This window comes from Rhynchophorus ferrugineus, unplaced genomic scaffold, assembly GCF_030347505.1.
Source record: "Rhynchophorus ferrugineus isolate W39M unplaced genomic scaffold, kcgeb_rfMv2 rfM1, whole genome shotgun sequence".
Lineage (NCBI taxonomy): Eukaryota > Metazoa > Arthropoda > Insecta > Coleoptera > Curculionidae > Rhynchophorus > Rhynchophorus ferrugineus.
The window spans coordinates 11,976,283-11,990,139 of NW_027472580.1; the positions used below are offsets into that span (position 1 = coordinate 11,976,283).

General features: G+C 31.7%; 1 protein-coding gene across 1 annotated transcript in view; it reads right to left on the reverse strand.

Moving 5' to 3' along the window:
- The window catches only part of LOC143204253 (MOXD1 homolog 1), a 110,598-nt gene that overhangs the window by 26,880 nt on the left and 69,861 nt on the right, over positions 1-13,857 (reverse strand). Inside the window, exons 3-4 of the mRNA XM_076416792.1 lie at positions 6,321-6,476; positions 631-804 (exon numbers count right to left, since the gene is read on the reverse strand). Of these exons, the coding sequence (XP_076272907.1) occupies positions 631-804; positions 6,321-6,476 (330 nt within the window). The remainder of the gene's footprint in view (positions 1-630; positions 805-6,320; positions 6,477-13,857) is intronic.

The window sequence follows — 13,857 nt, forward strand, 5'->3', positions numbered from 1 at the left end:
TCAAATCTCTAAATTATCAACGTTGCTCTTGTGTATGGATGGACAATATTTGGATATTTTTGTTTGAAATTGAAACCTTCCCCTTGCATACATACATACATACATATTGCATTGTTTTAGTTATTTTTTCAAGTGGTGATATATCCGGCGAATTTAACATTTATGTAAAAAATTTACTAGAATGCTCAAAATGTTTGAAGACACCGAATTCAATGTTTAAACTGAAGTAGCTTATCACAGGAAGATGATCGCTATAAAAGCAAGTTAATTAGCAAACAAACACTATTCTCAGAGCAATATCAGATGAATATGGCAAAAACGTTTTCTACTAAAACTTTTCTTTTTGCGTTTTTGGCGATTTACGGGATGTATATTCCGCTCTAATCAGAAGGGATGCTACCTAGGGGATATGATGAGTTAGGTAAGATTTTACAAGCTTCTTCATGGAGTTTTTCACACATTATTCAATGTTTCCGATAGTTTTCGTGTTTCAATTGAATGTTGTTTAGGAACAGTGTATCGAATATTTAATTTGCATTACTTTAGTGACATTGTTTGTGTTTTCATATTAAAAAAAATCTTGAAGGTACTAAAAATTAAAGCAAATGGAAGACAACGTGTCTAACTTACATTTTTCAGTTCTACATCCCAGTTACGAGACAGCTCATTACTGGGCTTGGGTGTTGGTGGTGGTGCGAGCAAATGAACGCTTTGTACACCCCGTAACTCACCATGATAGATCATGGCATTCTCGGATGGAGGATCTTTATGGTGCAGGGCCCAGATCATTCTGACGGTGTCTCCCTGTGAAAATAAAGTTATCATATAATTAATTAAGTAAAATTGTATTCGATGGTACGGTAATCAGATACTGGTAGTTACTTGATACGTAAACGTTACAAATAAGATTATTAAATTCATTAGCATAAAACATAAATAACAGGTCAATTGAAAAGTCCCCGGCTTACACATAGATGGCGCTACTAGAATTAAATCCATATCTTTTTAGTTAGCCCTAACTCTCAAAAGACGCGTATTTAAATTTGACAGCTGTCGGATCATTAGTTTGTGAATTATAGCATTTTGAGTGAAACAACTTTTGTTATTGTGAAAAAATGGATACAAAGTAATTTCGCGTGTTGATAAAATATTGCTTTTTGAAGGGAAAAAATACAATTGAAGCAAAAACTTGGCTTGATGCCGAGTTTCCCGACACTGTCCCAGGAAAATCAACCATTAAGGATTGTTATGCTAAGTTTAGACGTGGTGAAATGAGCACCGAAGACTGTGAACGCAGTGGATATCCCAAAGAGGTTGTTACCGATGAGAACATTAAAAAAATCCACAAAATGATTTTGAATGACCGTAAATTGAAATTGAATAAAATAACAGACACTCTAAAGATATCAACTGAACGTGTCCATCATATCATTCACGAATATTTGGGTATGAGAAAGCTCTGTGCAAAATCATTCTTAATAAACCCAAGTTTTTGCATCGATATGTGACAATGAATAAAACATGGTCCATCATTTAACTCCGAAGTCTATTCGACAGTCATCCGAGTGGACTGCACACGATGAACCCGCTCCAAAGCGTGGGAAAACGCAATAGTCGGCTGGCAAGGTTATGGCCTGTATTTTGGGATTTTTGGCTCATGGAGTAATTTTCATTGATTACCTTGCAAAAGGAAGGACCATCAACAGCGACTATTACATAACGTTATTGGACCGTTTGAAGGACGAAATCGCCGAAAAACGCCCGCATTTGAAGAAAAGAAAGTGCTGCTTCACCAAGACAATGTACTGTGTCAAAAATCCATGAACTGGGCTTCGAATTGCTTCCTCATCCACCGTATTCTCCAGCTATGGCCGCCAGCAACTATTTCATGTTCTCAGATCTCAAAAGAATGCTCGCTGGGAAGACATTTTCGTCGAATGAAGAGGTGATCGCCGAAACTGAGGCCTATTTTGAAGCAAAGGACTAATCGTACTACAAAAATGGTATCCAAAAGTTGGAGGGTCGCTATAATCAGTGTATAATCCTTGAAGGAAATTATTTTGAATAAAAAAACTAATTTTGCCAAAAAAATTTTTTTACTATGGTAGACCGGAGACTTTCGATTGACCTGTTATATAATTACTGTTCAACCTTTTTAACTATTTCCTTAATGATTACAAATCGTAATTTCAATGTATCTCAAAATAATTTTAAATTAAAGTTAAAATTTTGGATATTTTTTTGTCTGTAGATAAAGTTGCACATTTGGAGACAAATCTCACAATTCGTCATGTCGTTCAGAATGAACTTATTATAATATTCTTCCTATTATCTGTAAGGGATTTTTGGTCGAGAAAATTAACTAAGTCCTTTTGCCAATACAAGCCTCTTTTTGAAGCATGTATTGTGATTCAATCGTCCAAATGCGTTATGGTATAGCTGATAGTCATCTATGATGAAAATATTCTTTCTTCAACATTATATTTCAGTATATCATTTGAAATTTAATCGTTTTTATGTATTTTATATAAATATCGTATTATATATATTATATAATTGAGACCATAATGAAGAAAATTTCTCCTGGATTGAATTGAATAGATGAATGCATTTCCTACTGTTGGTTCCATTTTTCTCAATTATTATCAGTTTTCCAGTGAATGGATGGTTGTATGAGCTATTTAAGAGGATAAGGTGAAAATTCTCAGCCGTTTTCCTTTATCTCCAATTATTCTCTATTACCATTCCCAAGTTTATCGTGCCGTTAGAGTTTTGGATGCTTTATATGAGTTTCAGTAGCTGTTGTCCAGTCAACTGATGATCTCTTCGAATCTGGATGCTTCCTTTATATTTCTTAAAAGGTATACTAGTCTGGATAGGCCTATACATTACTTGTTAAGGATTTGCAAAAATGGTGTTACTGTGTATTAAATCGCTTCGAGTATATTTGTAACCAACCTCATGGTGAAGCTTACTTTAGCACTGACAGGTTTCACTTTTCAGTATGTGTTATTTTAACTTAAATAAAAAGACGGCTGGAAGTCATCGAGCACTGTGTGAAGCGTACAACAATCATGCTTCAGATTTCAATATGTGAAAAAATGAAAGACGAGGGTTTGACGGCATAACTCGATGAAACAATCAATCAACGGGGATCGTTATCGCCTACAATTAATGAATTTGTGCTGAGGGCTGAGCGGAGAACATAACAATGTCATTGAATGACATATTCATCAACACGAAAACGCTCGATCACATGTTGCAATCGGTGAAAACATTAAAATGGGAAATACTAGACCACCTTTCGTATTCGTGAGACGTTGCTGAGTTTTGATTCCTACTTGTTCCGACATATGAATCGTGACCTGAGCAGCGTTTCACTTAAAAAATGGGTTGATTCGTGGATAGCTTCAAAAAATACATCGTTGTTTCGAGATAGAATCCAATATTCTACCAATTCATCACGACAAAGCTTCAAATTAAAAACAATTATAGGCCAATAGAAATTTGGAAACATTTAATTTTTTATTTATTTTCATTAATTTTTTCAAAACTTATTTTCGGAGATATAGCAGTTTCAGTGACGTGGCATCTAAAAACGTATCTTTAAAGGTGATTTTCTTGAGGCGTTTCTTATATCACATATTAGTTTTACTAAACCAATTTACTCGAAATTTGGTGTGAGCGTTCTCGAATACATTTTGATCCTATCAAAGTAAAAGGTAAGCAAAGTAAAAAGTCCAACATTTTTTTACTAAATTACGGCTCTTTCAAAGTAGGATACATTAGTTACAATTTTTTTTTTCATTTACGAACTTTGTTGATATTTTGTAAACATTTCTAGACTAGAATACCCGTTTAAGTAGCGTAACCTGTGATTTATAACTTGCAAACTAATAGGGGGAATTACCTAAAATATTCATATGTATAATTTTTAATAAATTTAAGTTAGTTGAAACTATTATCAAAACACACATTTCCGAGGTTTCTCAAATATATAATTACTGAATAACAATCCCACTTTGACCGTAAAATATTTTTGCCCGCATTTTCAACTCCGACCAAAACTGGAAAACGAACTAAGTAAATCTAGCGAGTTCGACCACAGTTACGGGCCGAAACTCCTATACCGAACATATTCAAATAGAAATAGATAATTATTTAAGTGATTCGGATTTCGCATAGTTAACGGGGAACGAAATTTAGGTCCGCAAATGTTTGTAGCTTCGAACATTTAAACAATTTGCTATTCTAAATCGGTTCATAAATGCAACCGAATAATTTCCGTAATTTACAGGTAAAGTTTTCGGCATTAATGAAGCGAGAATTACACCATTTTCACGTCATTATTGATGGCCGTTATTTGTCCCATGTGTTCTAAGAACTCAATAAATTTGAAATTAAATTTTCTTGAAAAAGAAACTCAATGTTTGGATTCGGTTGGGTATCATAACATCTTTATATTCAATTAGTTAGTAACTGCAAAATATAAGTATCTAGAGAGCTATATACAAGGATATGATGAAACATTCTCGGCCTGATAATGAAATACCCTGATTTTTAGTTGAAAATTGTGATGTCTGTACATTTTTCAAAATCAAAATCAAAAAATTAGTACTAAAACATGGTCTCATTTTCTCTAGTACTGAATCACAGGCTTTCACCGACTGCTTTGACTGTTCTTTTCTTTCTAGAATATCTCATTCATGGTGAGTCCCTCACAATGTCCTTATACAACGTGTAGCTTGTATGACAATATAAGAAGGTAACTTTGTGTGTGTTATTTACTATTGTACGTTTTTTGCAACAAGACGTTCCTTTTGTTTATTTAATTGACCTCGGTAAACATCTTCAGTCACATTCATTCAGTTTTAGCAGCTCATAATACGTATTGCCAATCTCACTATATGCAGACCAATACTTTATGGCTATTATGGTATTTCTATGTTGATGTGGATAACTCTCCTACGCTAACACATAAATCCACATAAACTTTTAGCTCTAGGAATGATCGTAATAGATTACCTTTTCGTTGCCAGCTTGGCCAAAGAAACTTTTTCATCTAAAAATTTGCCATATTTGGTTTTAGATTGTTGTTATCGAATATAACTAACATCATCATCATTAGATCATAGAGAAATCATTCATTAGGTGGTAAGCAATCACAATATTCATTATCTTCAAACTTTTTTGGTTCTCTAGGTTGTTCTTTTTTGTTAAATTCGAAAACAATTTTTAAGTCGTTTAAACAAAAACCAGTTATTGAGATATGCCCGATTATTATATGTTTCTAAAAGTATTTGATGATCTTCGGCAGCAGATTACGCTTTGAAGTGCTTTATTTTGTCCATTTTATAACTGTTTATATATGATTCTTCCCTTTTTAAGAAAGCCAAATAAAATTTGATTATAAAACATATTTTTAATTATTAGAATTACTCTTTCAGTTTACAATCTTCGTCTATTTGACATATTTTCAAAAGAAGTACACTGTTTTCCAGATAGAGCTGACTACATCGTTCAAATTGTAGCAATACAAGATCAATACAGGTTGTATCTGGTGAATTATGTGGATTTAATACTCTTGTACAATTAGTTTTTGGCAAGGTAAGTAATATGATATCACATATTGTACTATATACTTTTTTACACAGCTCCTGTACCTCTGCGGTGATCTCAATTAATTTTAAATAGCTTCAGTAACTCGTATTTTAGTTTAAGCAAAGATAATTGATTTCGTAAGATTGATAACTTTGACTTAATCAAATATTTTGGAATTCTAATGGTATATCCATGTTTGATCGTTAATAATTTGATAATTTTCAAAAAACTATATTCTCTAAGCATCCGTGAAGTTTTTGGAACGATCTTTAGAGAGTTATGTCTCCAATTTTAGATTTTCAATGTTTTTTGGGCTGTTTTCATGCAGTTTCGCATGGTTGTTGTGTTGTTGATTAATCAGTTGGTGGAATTATATAGGATACACAAAGAAAAAGCAAAATTCTTCATTATACTCTCAGTATATAAAAAAACAAGTTATGTCTCCTAAATCATCTTCTAGTTTTCTAATATCTGGGACCCTCACGTTCTTAGCATTTTCTCATATATTTCTTTTTCTTTCAGTTTGATTTTTGCTGTATATTTTTTATATTTTTAAACAAACAATCTGTGATGATAGAACATATTTAGGTATTAAATGCTAGTAAAAGATATGATGATTGATATTTAGACGATAAAACGGTATTATTTCCGATGGTATAAGTTCGTTAATATGTATATCAATACATTATTTTAAATGAATAATTACTTTCAAAACTTACGGATAAAACATAATCATTAGGGTCACATGTATCTAATGCTCTCCTAAATTCCAAAATGGTGTGGGTATCATTCTGCTCTCCTTTCATAAGGGTATAGTTATCTATGACGTCTCTAGCTGGAGCGCTACCTTGACTTTTTGGTACACCGTGACAGTCCTGAAACAAAAGAAAATGTATTGAAACAAATATACTGAAGAAAAGTTAGTTAGTTAAATCCAATAAAGTTAATTTTATTAGAGATTAGTAAAAACCCAGTTTATTGGTCATAAAATCTAATTAAAGAAGCAAATTGCACTGTTAAATAATTATCTTTTGTCGCTTATTCCGAAAACAATTGCCCGAATCTTTCTGAAAGTTTGCCAACTTGAATTAAGCTTGAGGTATATAAAAGACACATTTATTCTGTTTTAATTACGATGAAAATAGTTGGAAACTTGTTAGAATTATTTTTTCCTGGAATAAACAGTGGCGTTAAACTTCCCTCCTAAAGAACACTACTTCAATAGCTGTAGTTAATTCTTTGTTGGTATTAATTGTACTTTACTTTCCTTTACTCCTTTAATTTCTCTCCTTTACTTTTCCGAATTTTCCTTGATTGAGCTTTTCAGGAACATGCAAAAATACGTTAAAATAAGATAATATTGCAATAAAATAAAATTAATTGCAGCTACTTCTTACTATATTTTTAAAATAAAAAATGATAGCTGTCGATTCCAATAAAGACCCAAAACGTGAGGATATTGCTCCATTGTCATTGTTTGATGACGTTAAAGAGCATCTAATTTTGTCCTCTACTACTAAGATTTTTTCAGGGATAATTTATTTCAGAAATACTTGGGTGGTCATAGCCAAAATGCTAATAAAAGTTTTAACCTGATACTAAATTAGATCAATAGTACCTATATTATATGCTAACATTTCTACGAATAGAATAAAGTAATAATATAAATAAGTGGACCCAGGCATGGAGAATAAAGTTAACGGGAGTAAATTAGTAGGTATTGAATTCATCTACAACTAAAATGTTCATATAATAATAAATATAAATAATACTGTTATCCCATACGGCAATAAGTACCTTGGGATATACCTTACTAAAATTATGGATACGTTGGGTATAATTCTTGGCATTTACTCAAAAATTTTCAGAGAAAATACCAATAGAGCAAGAGTAATGAGATCTGAGTTTTAATGAGAGATAATGAGTCTTTTTGGGGTAAATTTAGCTCATTGAACTATTTTTTTAAAAACTCCTCATGCTATTCTTGCTTTTGGTTTTGGTTTGGTAGGGAGATCTGGTCCAAATTATAAATTTAAATTAGGAAATTGAATATTTTATGAAACAGCTTATTTCTGGTTTGATTTTGTAACTAATCATAATTTTGTAGGTTTATCCTAAATCAATAGAAACAAAATCGGAGAAATACAGTATTATTGGAAAGCGTGCGATATTAATTTTTATATGTTTCCTTAAAATTTATTAAACTTCTTCAGGCATCTAACGATGGTTTTATGAATAAGTCATGCAGAGTCAAGAGCAGTGAATTGGTTGAGAAGATAACACTTCCTCCGAGTGCCGGTTATGGATTGATGATGATGATTATGATGTTCGACTCTAGTGAAGAATCAGCAGTTGAAGTAGTTGGTAGAAGCTGGCCGAGATCAGAATAGTTGTGGCCGATCGTCAATCGTGGCGAGAATTACTTAAGAATATTGAAGTCTTCGTTTTGGTTGAGAAGTAGATACTCTTCCTGAGCGCCGATCATTATGAGGATGATGTATGATGTAATAAAATGATGTAAACACATCAAAGTGTCAGTATTATTTTATGGCCTTTAAAAAATTATTAAAAGTAACTTCTTACTGTATTTATTTAACAACCTTAAGATTAAGACTCCAAAAAATACGTTCTCTTCACTTAAATAATTAATTAAACCCGATTTAATGAGTCATCTGCTATATAGTTCTAGTATAGCCGAATTCGAAGAAGAAACTTAAATAAATAAGTAATTGTTTGTGATTTCAAATCTTGTAACATAAAGAATAAACCCCATACTAACAAGAATTACATACATATACATGTATGTTTGATAAATAAACAGTTGAAGCAAATTTTAATGAACAATAAATTTACCGACGGTTAACATAAAATAAAACAAACATTAAATAGCTACAACGTCTAAAAGGAACCGAGTTTAATATAAGAGCTGTTCCCTCTTACGCAAAACCACGCGATAACCTGAGCAGATGTTTGCTTGCCACCTGCCCTTCCTGGACGAGTACTCGTGCTCTGACACATATGCCGGTTTGTTCGACACCACTTCAAGGTGATCTTTGACCAGTGGAAACGTTGGCGTCGTTGCCTTTCGTGTAGGGTCCACACCTTTACTACTGTCGTAGTCGGTTAGATAACATTGTACAAGGTCTTTCTGTGAGTTAAGTTGTAAAATATTGTAGATACGATAAACATATTATGAACGATATTTTTACATCGATAAAGCAGCTGGAGATTTTAACTTATGGCGATGTTTTTTTAAATTCCAAACCTATTAACGTTAATTTAATAAAGACCTTAATATTATAATTGTTTGTTATGGCTGCTTTTCTTCAATAACTAGTTTGGGCTTTCAAGAACAACTTCTCAACGACATAATAAAATATTCATTCAGACTACAATATGTACCATTACTGTGGAAAGTGGCTGAAGTAATTATGATTTCTAAACTAGGAAATCCACCTCATAAAACCGGCAAATATCGTTTGCAGAAATTATTTGAAAAACCTCTACTGATAAGGATAGAACCAATCATTGAGGAAAACATATTATTCGGGATCACCAATTTGGTTATATTCAATATTTTATTTTATTATATCGATATTTTTAGGCATTTTGGCATTAAGTTTGTAGCAACCTTGAGGTATGTCGAATTTTACATCGTGGAAAAACGGCCTACAAAATACCCAGAAATATATATATATATATATATATATATATATATATATATATATATATATATATATATATATATATATATATATATATATATATATAGAACACGTCTGAACTGAACGACGGTCAGTCACTGAATAATGAAAAGTACCCTTCAATAATCTCTTCAATTCAATATCTGAGAGTATATTTCTGGGTACTTTGTAGGCTGTATTTTTGTAACCTAGCGGACCCCGGAGTCTGAAGCGCTCCTTATTTGAAAGCATTGTTTCGTTATTCCTACTTTTAAGTAAATATTTAACACTAAAAAGAGAAAAATAAGGTATTTTTAACAAAAAAAGTGAACCCACTTCAAAAAATAAATACGGGACTAACTAAAAATTAAAAAATACAAAAATAATAATATAATTTTGTAACATATACAAAAAATTAAATCACCAACGAAGCAAATCTAAATTAATAATACTTCTATAATATAACGTTCACACCATGTTAACATTTCGTTGTACCTCCATCCACCGATCTCATATAAAACACCCTAAAGGTTTTGGAAGCATAAAATTGCTTCTCCTTGACCGACAATCAAATATTTAGGAATCATATTTAACTGGCCGACAGAGAGAAAAAAGAATATGCTTATTCTAACTTGAGGAAAATACAAGTGTGCCACACAAGTATATTGGGAGTAGCCCTTTATCTATTGTACGCAGGGGAATTGTCTACATTCAATGAGAATGATGTTGCTCCATTTGCGGATGACTGCAGTCCCAGCTATTGGAGATAACAATAATGAATCACCCGAAAAATGGCTTATTAAAATAAATCAGTGCGTATATAAGTGAAGGAGTAACAATGATGGTGAAGTAACAACATTCAGATAACTGTAAATAAATTACAGACAGTTTTCAATAATATTACCGAGTGGGATGCTAAGTAATTTATACTCAATGGGGTCTCAAATGCTATGTGGATTTTACATACAAAAAATAGATTACCTCCAGGTTAAATTAGATTCTCCAGTATTTCCGTATGAGCAAAGAGTATATTAAATCCTAGTTTTGGTTCTATTGAGGAAAGATTTGCTAGTTAGTTAATAATTAGTTGTAATATGAGCTATATGCTCTAAAAATGAAATGGTTCTGTCAGTTGGTTTATTTTAGTGATATTGCATCAGATTTAACTTAAAAAATCTTAGAACCTAAAGGAATCGTATCCAAAATTAAAAATACATGTGCTGATGTTATGGTGATTTGTGATGCGGCTGACTTTTGGTTCCATCGATACAAAATCGGTAATAAAAAAATTTGGAAGATGGCCATGTGTTAGTCAGTGCTAGATCTGATAAGAAGATATCCTCTCTCGACAACCTGCCTCCTAACTATAAAAACATGTTTAAACGCTATACATTTAAACAATTGGATATATTGACACCGCAATGATATTTAATATGTAACTAACTAATAAAACAACAACTTTAGACAACATTCTATTTTATTTATCTCCACACTTTATTTTTCATCCTTCGGATTCAGTCCAGAGATCCTTCAATTTGGCTATATCAACAATTTTCTTTCTGATCTGATTTCAAGATCTGATTGATACTTTACATCTTCTTTATATTATTACCACACTTTTTCCCTTGAGATTTTTTTGAGGCTTGTAAACCACCGGTAGTTACTAGGTACCATATCTGGATTATACGGTGGGTGTTTCAAAAGCATTTCGAAACAGGATTTGTTCAATTTGATCATCACTTTTATTGATTTGTGACAACGTGTGTTAACTTTGAAAATCACAAAAGCTGTATCACTAAAAGCACTGTAACTTTTAAACTAAATTTCAGATTGCGATGTAATTTTGACAGGATAGGAATAATAAGAAGTTAGCTTTAGGAAGGTTAGCAAGTAAGACGTGGAATTTATTGATTGATCTGTTGAGGAACTGAAAAAACGCTAATCTAGATAAAAGATAAAATAAATATCACAGTATGGTGAGTAGTATGTAAGCTTTCTAAGATGTTCTTCGGTTTTGAGGTGAATGTTTTAATGTCTTAATACTATTCTAATATAGAAAATGGTAGAATTATTAGAGTATTGATAAAATTTATTAAATTATCCTTCAAGTACTGAAATTGTAATTCCTTTTCTATCTTTGCACTTTTGGATAATATGTGTGTTACGGTTCCATTTCCAATTACTTTTGTAAAAGTATTCCTGTATGGACAATAAAAATGTTTTTAGTGTTGTAATTGTAATTTTTCATACAAAATAGTGTAAAATTTGACCAAAAACAACCAGGCTAAGATCAAATATTTATGGCATGGTCTCTAAGTTCGTTTGTAGGCAGACTTAATGTCGAGAACCGCGACTTGTCTCCAAAAAACTCCCCCCTTGGTAAGAAATGACTTAATATTTAAAAAAACCTTTGGACGATTTATTATGTGAATCCCAACTTTGTAAGTATAGTAATTTGTATACTGCCTTCATAAAGTTCTTATAACTAGAGTCTCTTTTTATTTATATTGCTATATTTCTATAATGTTTTAAAACAGAATGGCCAGTCCCGAAGCTGCATTTAAAAGTCGCTAAAAGAGATGAAAAATGGATATAATATAACTTAACTATGAAAATAAGTGGTAATTACCTTGAATCTCTACTGAAATACCGCTTCAGAATCAAATTAGGATGTAATTTCTGCATCGAACTCCAACCCACGATGAAAAAGATCTATTTTGATATTGGTGATAGAGAAAAGATGCTGTCACTACCATCGATATCACTAAGACCAAAAATAATATTAAAACTTCAGATATCATGTTTTTTGGGTTCAGAATATTACGTTTTGTATTGTTTAAACCTGCTAAGGCTTTTATTACTGCATAAATACATAAATGGGTCGAAAACATATAACAAAGATATAAATGAGGTAAGAGATAATGAAGAATTACAAAGTAGATATCCAGGATTTGGAAAATATCCAAAATAAATGAAAGTAATTACAACATTACCTAAAATGTTATTAACAAATTGGTAAACATAACACCTTGGTAAACATTAGTTTCATGTGGTGTATTATTACTTGCTATTAAAATAATCTAAAATAAAAAATCTTACGATAATTCTCAGAGAAATATTAATAATATTTTGTTTGAACCAATGTTTCTCAATAAAATTTTTAAAAAACCTTAATGTTAAATCCACTTGTTACTAAGAAGTTATGCACCGTATTTTGATATAAAATTCGTTCTCTCAAAAATTCCTTTAAAATTATCCTGAACTTTTAAATTAGTAGATTCTATATGTAGAAATTCATTGGCATACTCTCGGTTCCTGGCCTGGACATTTATGTTGTGTGAAAATAACAAAGACAATAAATATGAGAATCGTTTGCGAAATGGAACTTTCTGTTAAGTCGCTTGATGACGAAATAATACTGCATTGTTCGTGTGATATTTCAGACTGGCTAATTAACAAAAGACGCGTATTTTTTTTAACTCGTTTTAAGTAGTCATAACTAACATATTTACATGGCTTTGCGAGGAAAAACGCCAGAACTAAGTAGTCAAGGTTGCTAGTTGTTCTAGTAAATAAGATAAGGAATTTATAAATTATTAATTACTTACCGTTAATATATCTGACATTTTCTTTTTCAATTAAGAGTGTGTGTGTTACAATTACGAAGTTTTTCTAACGCATATGAGCACGTTTATTAGCATTTGTAAACAGGTTTAATCATAATCTTGTAAAAATAAATTACAGCACTAATTGGACAAAATCCATCTGATACTCTTTAAAGACTTTTCAGACATCTTGAGAGTGGATGAATCAACTGATGACGGAAAAAATCAAAAGACGGGAAAACGGCTACTACATGAATTTGCTTAAAATAGCACTTCTAACCGTTTGAACATTGGACTTTCATTGATTGCCAGACAAAAAAAGAATAATTTTCTCTGGCGTATTGTGGCTTGCAATGAAAAGTGAATCTATATATTATATGTTACTAGCGACCCGCCCCGGCTGCAATGCTGATACTAAATTAAATACACTACAGAAAAAATATGAACGTTGTATATAAAAACATAGCGGCCCGCTCCGACTTTGCACGGGCATAAAATATATATGCCTATGTCACTCAATGAAAACATGATTAAAATCGATCCAGTATTTTTGGTTCATTCATTACTGCCCTTGGCCTGCACGCATTAAATTTGGAGTAAAACAATTCCTCTTCCCCTATACTTACTATGAAGATTTCCTGCTATCTTTGGAATATCTAAATTCATACAATTTTTATTACATTACACATTTTTAAACGCAAATTTTAAATTTGTAATATCTCCGAAAATATTTGTTTAATTTACATGCTGTAAGGAACCATATTGATCTATATTAATTGCACACTGTATTTAAGGTACTTAATTCGATAAGGATTAATGCCGTATTGCTTAAAATAGCTTCGTAAATAAGCCATTTTCTCACGTAAAAAGTAAACAATAAAAATGGTTATGTGGGTTATCCCTAAAAGATAAACATATACCATCGCGGACTTTTTTGTAGACCTTTTTATGGTGTACAATACTGTAGT